Source organism: Pagrus pagrus (assembly GCF_965226575.1).
Source record: "Pagrus pagrus genome assembly, chromosome: 16".
Classification (NCBI taxonomy): Eukaryota; Metazoa; Chordata; class Actinopteri; order Spariformes; family Sparidae; genus Pagrus; species Pagrus pagrus.
In genome coordinates this window covers 8004069-8024778 of record NC_140200.1, presented here as the reverse complement: position 1 = coordinate 8024778, position 20710 = coordinate 8004069, and the positions used below count along the sequence as shown (strand labels likewise).

At 43.8% G+C, this 20710-nt stretch overlaps 1 protein-coding gene across 1 annotated transcript in view; it reads right to left on the bottom strand.

Annotated features, from left to right (window-relative positions):
- nbas (NBAS subunit of NRZ tethering complex) overlaps positions 1-20710 on the bottom strand; it is a 162866-nt gene that overhangs the window by 39291 nt on the left and 102865 nt on the right. Inside the window, exons 43-47 of the mRNA XM_084376963.1 lie at positions 16517-16857; positions 14579-14803; positions 9212-9402; positions 4789-4878; positions 3594-3777 (exon numbers count right to left, since the gene is read on the bottom strand). Coding sequence (XP_084233089.1) covers positions 3594-3777; positions 4789-4878; positions 9212-9402; positions 14579-14803; positions 16517-16857 — 1031 coding nt within the window. The remainder of the gene's footprint in view (positions 1-3593; positions 3778-4788; positions 4879-9211; positions 9403-14578; positions 14804-16516; positions 16858-20710) is intronic.

Sequence of the window (20710 nt, the reverse complement as noted above, 5' to 3'; positions counted from 1 at the left end):
AGTAATGACACAGTGTCACAGCAGAACACATTGACATTGTCATTGTATCTGTTTCCCCCTAAAAAATCTGAGTTAGTATTCATGGTCTGCGTTTTCAAGCTCGCATCTAATTTGCTTTTTATGCCCTTTTGTTGTATTTTTAAGGATTTTTTTTAAAGTATCCACATCTCTACATCAACCCTTTGACTGTTCTTAGGAAGAAAAAAGATGAATATAATGCAAATCTAGCATAATGTCTGTAATCCATCAATGGCAATTAAAGAGGCCAATTTGTAGCACAGTGAAAGGGACAAATGACAGCCATTTTGATCCTGAATAATGACTTGATCAATTAAAAAACCTGTAGTTTCATCCCCTCTAATCGGCTCTCTCTTGATCACAAGCCAATTTTAATTTCGTGCTCGTTCTTGGAATTACTCGTTAAAAAAAAAAAAACACTTTTGAGATATTAGTTTCCTTTCCAAAAATAAATTTAAAAAAACAACCAAAATGAATAACTTTCCAGGTCCCGGAGGGCTCTGGGAAATAATCCTTTTTTGATTCATCAACAACGTTTTGGTATTATTGATACTGAGGAGAGAGAGAAAGAGAGGGATACAGAGAGAGGTGGAGTTGTACACTTTGCACATCAGACAGGCAGACAGGCAGAGAGAGGGAAAGGATCAGGAGAGACTCATCTCTCAGATCAAAGCGATGTTTTCTTCCACCTTGTTCTTCATTTACATCTTTTTCCTCAATTAAGACGCAGCCAGCGTGCACATACAGCCTTTCTGTGCATGTGTGATGCGCCTTAATGCACGGAAACTTTTGTGCATTTGAGAGTGCAGCCGCGACCGTATTTGTGTGCACCTGTGTGTATGTGTGTGTCTGATGCGTGTGTGTGTGTGTGTGTGCATATAGCTGTTTTGCGGCTGCCTTTGATCGGAGGCGACAGCGCTAATCAGACGCCGTTGTCAGAACAGCAAACAGACAGTGGCGGGAAAGGGAAGATGATAGAAACTCCAACTTAAACATGCTACTGGTTATCAGTTTCACTCACAAACGGTGGCTTGACAGCACGGTTGTCATGGAAATCAGAGCAGGCAGTCTGTGCGTGTGTGTGTGTGTGTGCGCGTGTACTGCACCACGGTAGGGCTGAGTATGGAGTGAAACATGGATACAGTGGTTAATGTGCGTGTGTGTGTGTGTGTGTGCGTCTCTCGGTTAGCCTGTGGGACACAGTTATAAGGGAGTTGTGCTGATTAGTTAAGGGACCAGGAGGACAGAAAGGGAACAATACCAACTCTTTTCCTCCCTCCCCCCTGTCGTCTCTCCGTCAGCGCCTGACGCTCTGTCTCACACTGCAACACTTCTCTCTCTCTCCTCCTCCTCCTCCTCCATCTCCCTCTCTTTCTGGCTCTAAGCCGTCGTGATGAGGTCAGACGGGGTCGCGTCTCTGGCATGGCCTCCGGGCACCAGCGTGCCGCCACAGTGCCAGCGCCGCTTACGGGTGGCACCGGCCGAGCCAACATGATTACTGCGCCGGGCAACAGCCAGCGGAGACAATGAACCGTCGCTCCAATTAGGAGGCAAACTGTAACAATTAAAGAGCGGGTGCGTGCGTGCTCGAACGTGTTTGTTCGTGGCATCCGAATTTGTGCATCAGTACAGATGTGGATATTAAAAATCTTTCCAACTAACAGAAAGTTTGCATAATCAAAGCTAAATGAGACATTTGCCTACAAAAACCCTGCTCACACATTTAGAGATCTTTTAGTCGCCTTAGGAGGAAAAAGAGAAAGGAAGAAAATGGCACTTCATCTGAAATAAGTCCCACTCTTAATCTTTAACAAGATTAATTAACTGATCCCTTGGATGTACACTCCCTTAAGAGCGCACGTGTGTGCCCGCCAGTGTGTGTGTGTGTGTGTGTGTGTGTGTGTGTTTCATCAGAGCCTGCCAAATGTCGGGAGTGCACCCAATTAGTTAAAGAGTCCGGGCCCACACACCTGTCTACCTGCGCTGACAATGGCCCACGGCTGCACGCATACATTTGCACATTAATTAACCAGTCCGAGGCATTAATTAGTCAGTCAGGGAACTTAATGACTAGCTACTCAATGCTAGGTTGCACCAGAGAGGAGGGGGGGGGGACGCAGGCAGAGCCACGCATGTGCAAACACTCAGCATGCTTGAACCAAGGCACTGTACACACTGTGTGTTAAACACTGCTGCAAATATACAGAGGATTTAGTAACGTTTGAATATACTGCATAATACTATGTTGGCTTTTACATGTACACAGACACACAAGCTAATCTATCTCCATGAGGAAGACTAAAGGATCTGAGATCAAGGCACACACACTTATGAGTAACCTCTCCTCCATGCATTCAATTTAAAGGGTACCTCCGCCAATTTTACACATTAAAAGTGTGGTTTTAGGTCTTAGGGAGTACTACTGTCAAAAAGTAGTGGCTCAAGAGGAAGCTGCATGTAATCAACAAATTTCCTCCAGTGACGTCACTCTGTGACTAAGTTGCATTGTGGGTAATGTAGGAGGTAGATTTTGAAAAGCAGTCCACTGGTCTAGCATTGCACAGTTTAAAAACAAATGGAGTAAAAAAGTCGATATCTCTGGATTTCTGGTTTTCAACCTGCATTACCCACAATGCAACTTAGCCACTGAGTGACATCAATGGAGGCACTTTATCAGATTACATGCAGCTTCCTCTGGAGCCACAAAAGACTATTTTAGTACATATGCAGTAATACTCCCCAAGTAAACCTGTAAACACACTTTAATGTGTAAAATTGGTGAAGTTACCCTTTAAGCTTATGTCTTCAAGGTCGTGTCTTTAATTCAATTGATTCTGTGTGATTATAAAGTATTGTGCAATCGTCAATCATTCACAGAAAAGTCACAGAGTATTTTTATATAAAGCTACACACTCACACTCATACTGTGACAAATTAAGATGCACAACTGCCACTCTGAATCAGATTCTCCAAGCTCACACAATTGTTTATTCTCAACTGGTTCTATAAATACACAACTGGTTGCAAAGGTCTTAGACAACTGTGACAACTGTACCCTTAGAAATGTTATGAGCACATCCTGTTCTTTCGGGAAAAAAGAGCGAAATACAGTAGTTTTCAATCATGGGTGAAAGAAACAACAACCAGGATCTCAGCTTTGTACTGTCAGTTTATCCTTTCAGGAGTACACATTGTTTTGTGTAGCTCAAAGCCCATAATGTTACATAATGGGTCAACACTCACATGTTTCACGATGGGATGAGTGAGTAATTTATCCACCCCCGAACGTCTTCACTACCCCATTTCTACTTTGTTCTCCATCCACTTATAGTATCTCTTCTCCTTGCCGATCAATGTCAAGTACCTTTTCAAAATTTATGGTCCAGCATTTAATGTTATGACCTCACAGGAAAGAAAAGACATCTGCAGCCTCCTTCAGATCTAGTATCTGTGTTCTGTTTTTAGAGTGCTTGGGATTAAAGTTGTTTCAAGTAATGTACACTTAAAAATCTCTTATATTCGCACTGCGAGCGAGCGGCTGATGAGTCACGGCTGCCTGGATGTGTGTGCGTTACCTCTCTGTCTTTGAGAACAGCCTGAGTTCTGTAGAGCAGGAGAAGACGGACGTCGCTGTCCTGGAGGCTGAAGTTACTCTCGAGGATCTGCAGCACGTCGATCCGAGGCCGCACGGGCAGCGACGCGTCGCCGCAGAATTGATGCAACCAAGCCAGGAGGTCGTCCGAAGTCACCGCGCTGTCGCTGAAGGAGGAGGGTGAGAAGGACAGCAGTCAGGCAGGTGGAGTGAGGCAGAGATAAAGAGACAGAGATGGAGAGGTAAGGAGAAAAGGAGAAATAAAAAAATAAAGTGCTCAGGAGCCTAAATTAAGTTTTTTTGGCTCATCTCTCGCAAGGCTGAAAAATGACACGAGCTTGCCAAGGAAAATGTTCTCCACCATAAAAAATAAGTTTTTCACATAAGCACAGATGTCTTCCAAGAAAAAAAAGGCATTTTTTTTCCCGTGTAAAAAGATTCAATGTAGAAATCCAACCAAATTTAGACATTTGAAGGTACAGTGTGTGGGATTTAGGGGTATCAATTGGCAGAAAACAGCAAACAATATCCATAATTATATTTTCATTACCGTATAATCATCCAAAACTAGAACTGTGAAACTGTGATTTCTTTACCTTTGCATGAGCCTGTATCTACAGAGGGAGTGAGTCTCCTTCCACAGTGTCCGCCATGTTGCACCACCATGTTTCTACAGAAGTCCAGAACGGACAATCCAAACACTGGCTCGAAGGAGGGAAGGGTGAGACGAGGGGTGTTCCAGTTGGTTGCAATCTGTATCCCCACTGCTATATGTTACTAAATCCTACACTCTGGTCCTCCAATCCAGAAAGCAGTAGTAGTTAATACTAAGTATTAATCAAGAGCTTCCAATCCAAGTCTGGATGATACCGCAATGTGTGTGACCTCAGATCAGGAGTCATGATGAGCTTTTGTTCTATTTTGTTTGTCTGACAGCCACGAACGAGCCGACCGGACTGTAACAGATGATATCAAAAAGTCGTCAGCACCAAAAAGCTGCCAGACAGCTTGGCAGGTGCCTCGTGTTGATTCAACTATCAAACAGACATTTTGCTGGCATTTGGCACTAAGCAGGTGTTAATTTCAGGTCGCGAACAGAGCTGAGGAGAGGCGGCAGGAGTGAGAGGAAGAGACACCTTTGAAGACTTTGTGCGATTTTGGAGACGTAGATAACTTACCCGGTCTGGACGTTGTTGTGCACAGCAGTCACCATGGCCTCCAGGACCCTGAGGGGTTGCGGGTAATTTGTCAGGGCGTCTGGGTCTCCGCTGAAAAAACAAACCACATCGCCACAATCACCCTACATAATTCAGCCAATTAAGATAAGATTTTTAAATTAACACAATACAGAGGGACAACAACTGAGAAAAAAAAGAGAGACAGAGAATCAAAGGCTTTCTTCTCAGGGACAGCGTTAGTTAAAAAACGTGTCTGGCAGCGATTAAATGTCTGAAGCGAACGCGGCTTTGTAAAAATTAACCATCATGGAATTATTTAAAGTCCTAGAGACACGAAGCAACAGAAAAAAAACATTTAAAACCCGTCTCCAGCGCTACAAGCTCGCAGGGCCTGAGAGCGTGTTGGTGAAATCCACCAGAATATATAATAATTTAATCATTTAGCGTTGATAAAAAGAGGCTGCTCTTTTCAAATCAGGTGGAAATGAGATGAAGTTTAATGGCACATAATAGTAGGTGAGCTTAAAAAGGCAGTGTGTGATCTTTTTCTGCAGCGTCATTAGTGTATTTACTGGTGTGGCTCTGGGCTCTGCTGCAGTGTGCGTGCGTGTGTGTGTGTGTGTGTGTGTGTACTGTATGTCGCAAGCAGAAGGCCATTTTTCACAAAGACAGAAAGAGGGAAAAAAAAAAAAAGGGTGATTTCCCCTGACTCAACTCCCCATTGCTGCTGGGCTCATGTGCACACGCACAAACATAGTGCCAAGGCCCATTCATACACCCACAGACACACACCTAATACATAATACACGTACATGCACACAGCATACAAATAATCTGTCAAAGGTTTGGAAAGACAACACAGCATTTTCTCCGCTGCGTTTTACCACTTAAGATTTTTCCTTCAAAGACACACAAATGCAGAACGGTTATGACAGATACAAAAGATGGCCATTAGTGTGAGGCTCAGGTACGCCTGCTGCGCCAGACTGAAGGCTTCGAGAGAGCCAAAAACAAGAGCGGCTCATTCATACCTGCCAAACGCGACCAAAAGCCCTGCAACAACAGACGCACACAAACACTCGTGCACACGCGCATGCACGGCGCCTTACTTGAATGCATAAAGGGATATTCATATGCAAGAGCACTGAGTGACGCGCTCAAGGGAAAGAAAAACTCGCACCCAACACACACTGACGTGGACACATACTGTGTGTGTGTGTGTGTGTGTGTGTGTGTGTGTGTGAGTGTGCGTGTGTGTGCGTGTGTGGTGTGTTGCTGTGGGAGCCGAGTGAGATCTGGAGGGGAACAGCTGTATTAGGCTGCATTAATTATAAGAAGATAATGAATCAGAGAAAGGGGAAGTGTGTGTGCATGCAAGAAAGAAAGAGCGTGTGTGTGTGTGTGCGCACGCATGTGTGTGTGTTCATTAGGGATAGTGCCTTCATGTCTGCCTAACTAGGAGTGTGTGGGCGAGCGCGCGCACAAGTATTTTCTGGTGTGTATGTGTGTGCGTAAATTGCAGGTGCCATCTATCTGCACCATGCGCCATTGAGCAGCCATAAAGAAGCAGGAAATGAGGCAGGAATATAATCAAGGCGATTGGCACTCATTTATCAAGCCAATCAGATGGCCCGGTGATATCTGGCCCTGTCAGTAAATCTGGGCTCCGTGGTCTGTCATAGAGGACAAACATAAAAAAAAACCCAACCTCTGCAAATAAGCCTTCCATTGCAGCCTATGTCAAAGGAAAGCATCTTTCGACAATGTGTTTGGTTTCCCGTTTCTTAATGACATCAATAATCAAAATAAAAAAGGAGACCCATTATACGTTTTATGCTTTTTTACTTTTATACATGTTCTTGTCCATGTAGAAGATCTTCAAAGTTAAACAGGTCAAAGTCCGCACAAACAGACGCTCCTCTCTCCCACAGAAGACACTGCTCCTGAAACACCTCGTCAGTAGCCCCGCCTTTAACTCCGTGACATCACACTACGTCACCATGTCACAAATTTGCATCATTTATGCCTAGCGGCCAGTCTGGCACATAGAAATTGATTTAGCACAGCTGCTCTGCTGTTGTTAATTGTGCTGGCTCAGCCATGTGTGAGCTGACCAATCAGAGCATTCAGGAGGGGGGGAGCCTTAAAGAGACAGGAGCTAAAACAGAGCGTTTCAGACAGAGGGGGATTAAAGAGCTGCAGCACTGGACGGTATGAGAAAACTGATGTGTTTTTTTGAGCGCTAAAGCAGAATAGGTTTACCTATTCTAGTAGTAACCCAAAGTAAAATCGTGAACCTGAAAATGAGCTTAATATGTCTCCTTTCAGTTGTACAACATCCACGTTTTTTTTTCCTTGGCCCTAAAACCCAGCAGCTCTGCAGATGTGTCAGGGTGAATCATCTCTCCCTTCTTTTTGAATGCGGCGAGCAGGAAGACACCAATAAAATGCTGTGAGTCCAACTCCCACAGGCAGCAGCTGTAGATTCAATTCAACACTTCAGGCATTTGTTTTGACAGTGTTTTTTTCCCCCACCAACATGCTGAGCCGAAAGTGGACCAAAATACAGTATATTTTGGGATAACAACCAGCAGAGATCACCGGTGTGTTGCGGTGGTCTTCAATACTTTAGAATACACATCACAAAGCCTCCTTTTGAGGTGGATGCAGAGGCTGATCTACACCGGACCTGTTTTTCAAAAATACATATTTTTACACACATATGTATTTAATCTCACCAGACAGGTACGAAAGGGACGCGTGTAGATGATAACGTTGTTTGACAAGGCGTGACAGCAAACGTAAAAGAGATTAAAATAAAGAAAAAGGGAAACACATGTTTGAACCTGACAGCTTCATTTTCCTGCTTCCCTGGTTAAGGTTGTCACAGTGGGAGATATTTTAGGGAACACACAGTGCACGAGCCTACAGCGGTGTAATTTTGTCAATGCTTATTATTAACCATTTTCTCAACAACTCAAGGCTTGAAGGGGAGCTACCTGTGTGCAACAACATTCATGATTTACAAGCCGGTGAAAACAACAGCGATATCTACGAAAACAAACACTAACCTGAGAGACAGGTGTAGAATTGAAAGTGTTCTGACTCCTGGAGCAAAACATGTCGTGAGTTCAGCTAAATGACGGTGAAGACTCGGATAACTTTGACTTGAATTTAGTCGTGTAGTTTATTTTTTATTCGCTCTATGACATCTAGAGATCTCGGGGTCTCTCAATCAAAACAATGAAAATAAAGGCAGAAATGTTCCCAGATGAGGTAATGTTAGAAAGGTTTATTTACCAAGCCACCATGAAGTGCTCCGCCGATTTGATATAGTGGCCAAAGTACAACATCACGTGATGCACACTAGCCCAAAAACACAATTTCCCACAAGCAATGGCGGATACACTTTTTTTATAGCGTCACAACCCCAACAAGATGACTTATTTCACTAATCAGGATTTGATCCATTTGGTCCGCTAGCATCTGTAAAGTCTAGAAGAGCTGCAAGATTACATCATTTTAGTTAGAGCAGGACTTAACCTGGGAGTTTGCCACTCGGCCAACAAAATACTCAAGTGTACAGAAGCTATGCAGGAGATCCAGGTAATTTTACACCCAGAAAGTCTACCTTTATTGGCAGCTTTCATAGGAATGAATGTGGCCCCGCACCTGATGCTGTATCCAGATTCACTCTAATAGATCCATAGTTTAGTTACATTTGCAGACTTCCTACCGGCCTCTGTAGTATCATCTGGTGTTTTCAGTGTTTCCCTAGAAGTTATAGCAACAGGGGACTGAATTAAACACACCATGACCCCATATAAAATTACAGATTTCTCTTGGTTTGCAGTTTAAAAAGTATATTTTGTACTTTTCATGTTAGTGTCTATTACAATGTAGAGGGTTATGTTTTTGCAACTTAATATGTCTCACTTTGCTTAAAAGTGTTAATGTGTTATGCAGTAAAGTGCACATGAAAGACTTAATGTGATAATGTGAGGATGGCCAGTGGAGATTTTTGTTTTGTTTTTTGGGTATGGATTATATCGCCAAAACAACATCTTAATTGTGAAGGGGTTGTTAGGCTTATTGCTGAACTTTACAGGAAGCCCGGCCAGCAGTTTCACCACCGACTCCAGTTTTGACACTAGGCTAAACGCCTTTTAGCTCCAGCTCCACAGTTAGTGCACAGGCATGAGGGTGTTATCGATTTCCTCATCTAGCTCCCAGCAAGACGGCGAAAAGTGTATTTTTCCAAAATGCTGAAAAACTTCTTCTTCCGGACTTCTCTGTTTCATCGTGCATGCTGTCAATGGGAAGATTTTGTGTACATGTGTATTGACAGGACTTGATGTTACCGCCTCAGAGTTTTTGTTTTCGTGTATGTAATAAAGAAATGGAGCAAACAGAGAGATAATACCTGAGTGCGGCCACTACTCTCTCCACTGCGTCACGAAGCACTGTTTTAACAGACAGGTCTAGAGGTCCGACAGCCACGCGTAGAAGCTCTCCGATGCGCTCCAGAGGTTGCCCATCAGTCGCCATGGTGACCGCTAGCTCATGTACTTTCGACCTCTCCGATCGGGACAGATCATAGAGTTGACTGTACTGCTGGAATACAGAAACAAAACAAGAGTGGTGGGAGTGCAGACATTTTTTAACTGACAGGGAAAATATTTCACGGGGGAAAAAAAGCAGAAATAAAGGAAATAAAGTTCACAGCCTTTGTCAAAAATTTAAAAATATTCTCAAAAGACAAATAGAGAAAAACAAGTTTTAATGTGAGATGGAAAAAAGAGACGCCAGAGAAAAAGACTGCAGAAAATGATGATATGATGTATTGTATTGAGTGAAAGAGGTTTAGTTCTGGTGAAGTTCTGCAAAGTTTTGTGAGTTTGTTGTTCTCGACGAGTATTAACCCAGAGGGCAGCACCGGCCTGAACCTGTTCAACCTCTGCACCGTCCTGCTCTGCTCTGCTTGTTTTTCTCTCTTCCAATAAGAAAAGGCTGAAAAGCTCAACCTGGAAAGTCAAACATGGCATTTGGTTGTGTGCGTCAGTCTGTGTGTGTGTTCAAACAGATGTGATGAAAAAAATATATACATATCTGCCAATAACATACAAATACTTCCTTTAAATTATTTTCGGCATACATTATTAAAATTTAAATTATTGTCGATTCAGTTTGTGTTTTTTTTTCGTCTTTTGTTTTTGTAAACTCGTGAATGATTTCATTGCTCCATCGGAGGAACGCTCCCCTCTGAGTAAACAAAAGCTGGGTATATGGAGTCAGAGTAGATCCCGTTCAAAGCCTCTATCTCAAAAGCAGCTGCAAAGAGCCGCCATCTGAAGGTGGCTGGTCCCTCTCATCGCGGCATTTCTTACATATTGCACCTTTAAAGCTAGCAATCTCTCAAGAGCTTGAGATGCAGGTCTTCCAAAGCTGGTTGATAGAGAAGACTCCACATTAAACAGACAAGTCTGAATGGATAAAAAAGTCGGTAGTGTTTTAAAAATATATATGTTTGACATTTTCTTATCCAGGTCACATTGTCTTTTTCAAATGTGGAAAAAGGTTTTGATTTCTGCACCCGATGTTTTCAGTGGGAGGTGCTGGTGGAGAGCTTTCTTTGATTCCCTGTTCAGTCTGAGTCTAATATTGACATTTTTAGTATTGAGTCAAGCTCAATCATCTTTTAGCATCGGACTCAGACAAGCGTGCCCCTTGTCACTTCTGCATTTTGTAACGAAGACCAATATTCTGTTGGTATTCATAATGTAGTATTTGTGATATTCATGACGTGTGACATTCATTAGCAGAATATCAAGGCCCAGCTGAGGACTGAGAGGAGTGTCTGATCGGGTAACATTTGGGTGGCTTTTTGTAGATAATGTTCTCTGTGATCTCGGCAGCTGAGGGTGATGAAGATAAAGTCCGCGAGTCAATTTGAGACCGCTGCGGTCTCTGGAAAAAATGTCGATCTTTGAGTACTGGTCCGAGGGAAGTACCTGCCGCAAAGCGAGAAGCTCAAGTGTCTTTGGTTGTTATTCATGAGTGATCAGGGGTTTAAGTGCCGGTTAGGGGCAGTTGGTGTTCATAAAACTAAGCTCTCAATGCTGTGGTCCGACCCTTACCCATGATCATAAATTTAAGATACTGACTGAGAAAGACTGAGAATACAAGTGACAGATATGGGGCTTTTCCACAGGGTGGTGGGTTTTACTGAGAGTAGCTTGATGAGGTGGTTTGGGAATCATGTTGAGATGTCTCTTGGATGCTTTCTTTTGTTGGTGTTGTAGGAAACCCTGTGACCACAAACCTTACCAAAAACAGGACTTGGATGGACCGGTAAATTGATGCATTGAAATTTGCCTGTTGGCATGGAGGTTAAAAGGTCTATCTGATATACCGTAGTCAGTGTTGTTCCAGGAACATCATAATTAATGCTCTTCCAGGACCATCATTGCAACTGACCAATCAAGCTGTTGTGATTTCATAGCTTTGTGACTCATGTTGGTGTTGTTTCCGGAACATCATAATAAATGTTGCACCAAGGTCATCATTCCTAAGTGCGCGATACGAGCAAGCTGTTGTGGCTGCACGGGTTGAGTGCAGCACTCTCATCCAGGAGACCAGGGTCCAACGTATTATTATACTGCTCAATGGTTATCGTCTCCACCAAGGAGGTAATGTTTTTGCCCTTGTCCACTTGTTTGTCGGTTTTCCCCAAAACTAGGATGGAGGATGGGTGGCGGCTCAGAACAGACATTTTTTTAATTTTCTGAAGTAATAATGCATGGATATTTTCTGGTGTGTTAAGGTGCCTTATATATACAATATGAGTGAGATTTCCATGCCGATCTGGCGGTTTTTAATATGTTTTATTTGATACTGGATTAGTGTGGCTGTTGGGCCTTTGCAGAGTTTTTTCACTCAGATCACTTAGTATTTTCTGTTTCTTTGCAGTTTTCTGTTGCTATCTGGTTGGGTGTAGGCAACAAAAATACTTCATTAGGTTTAGGACATTTCTTTCCCGATTTAAATACATCCTACCATAACGTTTAACATGTGTTACAAAGACTAACTTCTCACATGTGCGTCTTTCTTTCACGAGTCACAAAAACATGAGGTCAGTTGCAATGATGGTCCTGAAGAAACATTATTTATGATGTTCCGGGAACAACAACAACACGGCAATATCGGATTGTGCAGGGTTTTAAAAGCCAACCATGAGCCTCAATGCCATCCAGCCAGGGATCTTTGCTGCATGTTATTCCTCATCGCCTCTCACCCCTCATTTCCTGTCATCCTTCTCCTGACGCTATCGAATAAAAGGCTCGATGCCTCAAAGAGATATTGTTTTTTTAGAACCAAGGTTGTGCCTTTGCATGCTACAACACTACGAAGCCTGATCACCACAGGCATGGTTTTCGTACTTTACAGTATTTAAAAGTATTTGATTTAATGGGGAGGTTTTAATAAAGAAACTGTGCGAACTTAATATACTAATTAATCCACAGCACAGTTATCTTTTCACAGCTTTTCTCTGAATACCGATCCGTGCTTTGAAAAACACTACACCGTTATATCATATATAATATCCGCAGTGTGTAATTTGCTGTCCTCATGGCAGGTCAAGGCGCCTGTGGTGGATTCCTCTACGATCCACTATTATTTCCAGCAGCTGGTCACGTACACTTGATAAATGACCGCAGTATAGCCAAACGGAGCCTACAGGGCTCTTTCTATCTATCTTTCTCTACCTATCTGCCCTTTCCTGGTTCTTATATCCTTTTTATCTATCTCCAAGGATACAATCGCTTCCTGCACCGGTAGAAGGGAGGTTTCATTGTAGAGGCTGGACTGTGTGTGTGTGTGTGTGTGTGTGTGTGTGTGTGTGCACCTGTAACTTCAGCCTAAAGGCAAGTCATACTTATATCTTCAAGGCTATTATAGGTGCTTTTAAACACAGATAAAAAAAAAGGGGGGGGCTAAACATTATAAACTTGCCCAGTGTGGGGGTCAGAAATTACCAGTTTTCACGGGTTTCTCACGGTCGCATAGCAACACCCTCTCCAGCCCCACATTCATTTTGTGTATGCACACGCTGGCACACACAGCCACCGGGAGGTGACAGTGGGGTAAGTCAGTGTGACTTTGCTTAATGAGATACAGCATGGTGTACGTACTGTATATACGGCCATGTGGCAGCGGGGCTCATTTGAAACAGCAGACCGTAGATTTACATTAATATACCCTTGACTGGTCCCAGTGAGGCTGGGAAGGGCTTAGTCAAGCAGAACCACCTCAGAAATATACAACACTAACACACACACAAGTACATACAGACATGATCTGAATGTCCAACTCAAGGTGACCCCACGAACAGGCAAGGGAACAGGAAGTGAGAGATCAAGTGTGTGTGTGTCTTAAAACATTGTGACTGAGTCACTTGATCCAAAGAGTTCTGGAGAAAGACTGTTGGGTCAACTTACCGGTTCATTAAAAAGAAGAAAGACGGGAAAATTAACAATATGTGCCGTGTAGATGAGCGTTACAGTATGTCACAGTCGTTATCATAGAGAAGGTGATTAGCTTCGAGCAGAGTCAGAAGTCTGCCCTTTCAGGAAGTAGAAAAAGTGAATTGAATTTCTTATACGGTCTGTGGATTAATGAATTAAAAAACAATTAGGTATAGTATTTCAGCACGTTCATGAAGCTGATGAAGCCAGGTCTGTTTATGTGGAGCAAGCACATATTTAACTATTCTTGCTAAGACGAAAAATATTTTTAAACTTTTCTATGCGTTCAACTTCAGTGGCTTTCCTCCATACATCCACCAGATTTGGCAATACTTTACAATGATTTCCCATTTCAGCTTTGAGCTGAGTTATAGTTTATACTGAAGCGAGACCATGCATCACTGCAGCAAATAATTTGAGTGTTCGGTTGGTAATTTCTTGTGGAGTCTGTTTTCTAATGGTGTGTGCTCGAGCTTGGACACAAAAATTAAAAAACGATACATGGGTTCGGTCACGTCAGTTGTAATGGTGCTTCCAAGTTCTTATAGTGTGAAAAAAGGCTGGATTGACACTTTAAAACTAAAATGCTTGGTTAGGTTTAGGCAACAAGAGTACTTGGTTCGGTCCGTTGAAATGGTGCTTTCAAGTTCTTTAAGTGAAACTACAACATAAAAATAGGCTGAATTGACACAACTGCTTTAAAGCGTGTCTGTAACCATGGCAAAAAATGCGTGACAGGGTAACACAAACTCAGTGCTCCAGCTTCCATTAACTGCGTCGGCTCCAGTCGGGCTCTGAGAACAGAACACCTGTCAGGTTCAGGCTGGGCTCATTTACAAACGTCTCCGACTCGAAAAATGTCGCCTCTATTGTGCCCGAGTGGGAATTCAGTGTTGCTTTCCTGTTATTTTCAGTGCTGTTATTTCATTTCTTAGCTTTTCATGTGTTTTGTGTTTGTTATTTACAAAGCGTAAGGTTTTGATTTAATACAACTGATCCTTCTGCACATCATTGGTGGCCTCTGCCACGGGACAACAGATGAATATTAGCTTTAAGCTATATCTGGTGCAGTATATGAATTTTGTATTGTCCCTCCTAAATAAACAATAAGCAATCTGGGAGTCTATTTAACAGCATGAAACAGCAGAGACATCTCTATTGAACTGTGTGTTCTGTTAACCAATCATTTACCACATGTTTACACAAAGAGGATTTCTCCCTTTTAAAAAGTAAGGAGGCTTAAGTGTGTGGCAGATGGGGTCTACCTGCTGGCTGTCTTTGAGTGACAGAATGAAGGCATGACTCAGGGTGTCCAGGTGGGCCTGTGATTGCTGCAGGTGTGCCAGAGCCTCATCAAAAGTCATCCCTGCTGGGTCCGTCCCTTCCTGCTCCCCGCTACCGTCGCCCGCTCTCTTCCTGCTCTTCTCGCCCAGCTGGCGCAGGGCTTTGGTGGCTCGCTTTATCACCTCCGACCTCGCCTGGATGCTCAGCTGGAGACGGGATTGGACGGATGGACGGAGGGAACGGGACGAGGAGAGGGAGGAACCGGATGAGGGAAGCAAGTCGAATCGAGCGGAGAGAGAGAGGGAGAGAGAGGCGCACAAGTTATGTACATTAATTTTCAGACTTAACACGTTGAACAGAGGCAGGTATAACCCGATCTATCTGTGCAAAAAAATACCATCAGGAACTTGAGTAGCATGTGTATGAGGAGTGTGTGTGTGTGAGTGTGAGGGAGATCATAGCTGGAAGCCTGGTGTAATTGATTCTATTCAGTGAGAGCAGGTTAACCATTCATGGGGAGAAGAGAGGGCCTTTCGGCGGTGGGAGGTTTTACTCTCTTGCATGGAAACGCACACACACATTGAGACCAGGAAGACACCTATAAATCATCCAACTTCACACTCCCCACTAACTCAGCCACACTCTCGGTCACTTGCTACTCAGACTTCTGCATTTGTTAGATATCTGGACTCGCACTTTTCTTTGCCAGGGCAGGTTGATGACTCAAATGGAGGATCCTACCAGGTAAAAATGTCTTTTTGTGTGCATGTACTTGAGCGTGAGGGTGTACATAGTCGGCTATTCTGTTTGTTGTAGCGGACATCAAAGGGCAAGGTCTGGCTGAGGGGTTGAGCAAGTGAGGATGATTCCACTAAAGACGCTATCGAAGATCGATACTTCAAAGAAGGGGAAAATGCCAACGGTCTGTTTCCCTTCAAAATATATGTCCAAAAGGAGGTAAGCTAAGTCCCAGTCATCCCTCTCAGCACTGGGCCCAGTGGGAAATGGATTACTCCATCATAGGGGGGGAATGGGGGTGTGAAAGGTCAGGTGGATTCCTAGCAGCGAGAGGGGTTAAGACTTTCTCTTTGAGGGTTCAATAAGGATAAAAAAAAAAAGGAAAGAGAGGGTGGGGAGCAGACAGTGGGTTTCTGAGAGGTAATCTGCATGTTAAAAAGCACAGTGGGAAAATAGTGCCTGCTGGGAATTGGAGTTTAATTGGCGCTGAAGTAGAGAGGGATCAATTAGCGCCGGTGGAGTCACAGTGAACGAGAGGCTGCACACGACAAAAGAAGAAGAAAGGTCTGGAGAGGGGGGCAGGGGTGTGAGGGTATAAAAAGGAAAAAAAGGAAAAACAGTGGGCTAGTATTGATAAGGTGCGCTGAGGCACTTTAAGTCCTCAGCAGGACAATTTTTCAGAGAGCTGTAATTATGTGGCTGACATTTCTTGTGCAATTCTATAATTTCTTTTATAAATCATGACTGGTATGTGCTCGGAGGCGACAGAGTGTGGATGTGAACATAATAATATATTTAAAATTAGGAAAGGGCTTTTGACGTTCCAAAAATTGAGCCGGGGGCATGAGAGACGACCGGTCAGACGATGAAGAGCACAGAGTGAGAAACGTGACAGTTTGATGTAGTGATTGGAAATCCTTCCTACAAGACAATATGAATCCCATCTGGGTGGCTGCCTGGAACCGACTACAGTACCTTCTGTGCTGCAATTACAAATTGTCTGTCGGCCAAACTCCCACCAGTTTCTGCCTAAGATGGTAATAGAAAATAAAGCCTCCTTCACACTCTACTATGTCGTACTACTTTTTCCTCTCTTCTTTATCTGGTTAACATATATTCATATAAGAAAGCCGGCTGGATTCAGGAAAATCACACTATCATTTGACCAAATCTAGGCTTACTTGTTCGGCTGCATCAGGTGAGAAGGTGATGCTGTCCAGGAAGCGGACAGAATCGCCAGGCACCAGCCTGTCCAGGTACTTGGCGCAGGTGTCATACGCGTGGAGGTAGTCCTGGTCGCCCTGTGGGGGCCTCTTTAGCAGCTGGGGGTCACCTTTCCAAAAGAGCTTCTGCAGCCACACCGCGTGGACCGCACTGGCCGAGACCGTCGCCCCTCCTCCACCGCACACGGGAAGCCGATTAGCAAGTTTAGAGATGGACAGCACGTTCTGACTGGTCAGGACTGGTTGGAGAGTGGCCAGAGGATCCGACGCTTCATCAGTTAGCTTGCGGTAGTTCAAACCTGCAGGGGGAATATTGATGTCACAGTGAAGTTGACCTTTTGGATGGAAAATGTCAGTTGTGTAAAAGTTTGTCATAATTATCACATCATTCAGTGAAGGCCAGAAATGTGTTGTGTCTTTGACCTTTGACCACCAAAATCAAATCAGCTCATCCTTGAAGGGGACGTTGATGCCAAATTTGAACAAACATTTCTTCAAGGCATTTCTGAGATACTGCAGTCACAAGAATGGGACACTATGAGCTCACAGTGACCCTGACGTTTGACCTTTGACCACCAAAATCTAATCAATTCATCCTTGAGTCAGAAATTTGGGCCAAATTTACAGAAATTCTCTCAAAGCGTTCTTGAGATATCGTGTTCACCAGACAGGATGGACAGACAGCCCAAAAACAACAATGCCTCCGGCCAAAGTTGCTGCTGACGTGAAGGCATAAAGATATTTTTCCTCTTAGCTGTTGTACTATTTATCCATCTAGGTTGTTTTTATGTCAGTTGTCGAGTTTATCGGCTGTAGAGACGTCTGCCTTCTCTCGAACGTAATAGAACAAGACGGCACTCAGCATGCGGTGCTCAAAGCTAAAAAAAAAAATAATTGATAAACTCAACAGCAATGTCTCTTTCCAGAATTCATGACCTGGTTACTCAAGATAATCCACAGACCTCGTTGTGCGCAGTTTCACGGGGGAACTATTTTCTTTCAACCAAACTACACCTGCCAACCGTATCACCACGCGGTACAACATTGGGATACTATTACTGTAGCACTTTCCGCTGGTTATTGTGTTAGCACTGTTACATGGCTAATAATAAACAGACTCACGTATTCAACGCTTGCTAAAGGACAATATTCAACACAATACGCTGACAGAAGATTACAACCTTTCCACAAGGCCAGAGACAACAGCACAAAGGTATTTCCAGGCATCGTGCATACAGTGCTTTTGCACATAAACAGTATACATGTTTACTTGCGAAGGCAGAATATAATGGCCGCATTGTGTGAGAAGCCTAGCCTTCAAACTCCTACAGCGTATCCGCCACTTCACTGTTCAGAAAGTGGCACTTCACAAAAGAGCACGCCAATTTGAAAGCACTTTATGCTATGTATACCATACATACCACGCTGCTCTAGTCGCATACAGTATGCATGCGGCAGTCGCAGGATAATTTGCAGTGATATATGCAGAGGTTGTTCTATGTTCCTTCACGTGGCAGAAATGTGTAAAGAGAAAACACACAGAGGAGAGCAAGAGGTTGATGTGAACCGCCGAGAGTGCGTTTCAAAGTGCTGCTGTCTGTCTGCGTCTGCATGCGAAGGTGTACGGTTTTTCTGCGGATCTGTCTGTGTGCATCATATCTACTCCCACTGCAGTACTCTGTGTGTGTGTGTGTGTGTGTGTGTGTATATATGTGTGAAGCAGAGAGCAAGTGGCGTGCTCTCGGTCTCCAGCGCTATCAGACGGACACATTACTGTGGCAACACCACAGCCTGTCTGGGCTTTAAATATTTAACACTGGTCTGCCTGTGGGGAGGGCTCTGTCAACGCTGCTCGGAACCCCTCACACACACACACAAACACACAACTGAGTGCAGGAACACACACACAGAAACACACAAGACTTTCAGACAGGCCCAGACGGACACTTAAACTGCAGATAAGAGTTACATGCACTTACACATGTACTCTCTCTCTCTCTCTCTCTGTCTGTCCCCTGCCCCACCCACCCCTCTGTCTGCCTCCGTCTCCTCTACACCCGCAGCAGTATCTCATCCCCCTCCTCAGGAGAGCCCTCTCAGACAGTCACCTGGTGCTATGTCGGAAACGGTGACGAGTATCGGACACACACCACCTGTCTCTGCAGCGTTTGTAAGTGTGTCTGTGTGTGCAAATGAGTAATCTTGTGTCTTATTTGGAGTGTTAGTAAGAAAGTTGGTGGCCCTGGAGACACCGCGACAGCCTGCGTGTCAATTTTGCTACAAGAGCGTGAATGTGTGGGTTTAGGTTCTTAACCGTGTTTGCGATTGTGAGTGTGTGAGTGAGAGAGGGATACAGCGAGTGTTAGTTTGTAAGTGTTAATGTCACAAAGTCAGCATTTATGCCAGGACATGACTATGACTCCCTTTGGTGAAGTATATGTATGCATATACTGTATGTGTGAGTGCTAATGTGTAAAGAGCAGTGATATAAACTCCTCCCTCTGAACAGCGACTGTCCAATCAGAGCTGAGCATGTTGAAGTGTGTTCATGGTCGTCCAGGAACATTCTCCTGCGACGGACGCTTTTTCCACAGCAGACATTTTCAGTTCTCATTAATTAATAACGTTAATGATGGCTGCATTTCTTTTAGGTGACCCAGTTTCCGGGCACATGCTCACTCACTGACGTGGCTTACTGGGACACCTCATGTATGTATTTAATGTAAAGTAATGTAAATGTTAGAGTTATGTTATAATTTACTTCTGTTTATGAGGAGGTGATGTGGTCTGACAACACAACATACACCAGATGTATCGCATATAAATAAACATCTTCACTGCATAGCTACATTAGGGGACAACTAGTTTACAGCTAAGTTAGCTCAACTAGCTTTGTTTATGTATGTTTCTCTTTCCTGCAAGCTCTGGCAGTCCTTAATGCTGTATGTTATATTATAGCCTAAACCCTGTAAATACGTCATGTGTTGCACTGGGGCCCAAAAATACTTTTTCCTATAAGCTTACATTGGGAAAAAGGGGCTGTAAACATGGTGGATACATTTTTTGAGAGTCAAAACCCCCAGAAAATGACTAACTTCACTCCCATTTTGAGCGATTTGGTCAAATAAAATTCAAGTTAGCTGGGCTCTAAACTGGAAGTTAGCCTGCTGGGTCGGTGGGAGTCTCCAGTGTGTACCCTCTACAGGCCCCCGGGAAGTCGAGCTTTTTGATCAGCTTTCATAGGAATGAATGGGGAGCTATCTCCAATGCTGTATCCAGATTTGAATTGTTAGATCCATGAAGGTAACAGACACCATAATGGAGTGAGAGCACTTTTCTTGTGACTCCACAGTCAGCATTTACAGGTTTCTAATCTTTCCCCAGACCAAAAACACAAGTGCAAAAGTCTAAGTAATGGATTAAACAGTGTTTATCTGCTCTACTCTCTAGTTGGATTGGATCTGGGGAGGTTTACACTCCAACAAACCCAGCCAACATTAACAGAGATGAATGCTTTACTGTGTTTCACTGAGGCTGTGTTTTAAACCAATGCACAGAGCTCAGGTTTGCTGAATTAGCTAGCTAGCTACGGCTAATCAAATCTGCCAACAGTTTGTAATTTTAGCTGGCAAAAGTGATGGTCCCCTGGCAAAATTGAGAAACCAGCTTTCATCTACATGTGTCTGAAATCACGGAGCTATTGTTTAAAAATGACCACTAAGTTTGATTAGTTGTTTAGCAAGAACTCACTTTCTTATATAGTGATGTGCTCAGGTAAGTGTGTGAGCAAAGCTAAAACGCAGCAGCAGCAGTCTGAGCTTAAAGTGCATTTTTGTTCATTTAAATGCATCTAAGTCTTGATGTGAGCTGTGTGTGTGTGTGTGTGTGTGTGTGTGTTAAGACATGTGTCACCAGTAAAAGCTGGGGTGTTATCAGGAGCAGAGGGAGGAAGTGAGGCGTGAAAACACAGCTGACACCTGGCTGACCTTTGCTGAACTTCATCGAGAAGTGACACCGCCTCCACCCGCACACAACAAAGTTCGAGCGCTCTAGCCGGACCGCTGAACCGGTGACACGCTACAACCTGGACATGACGTCCTTGGAGAGGGCGCTGCCACAGAAAATGTAAGTGGAAACAGCACCTTTCTGCTA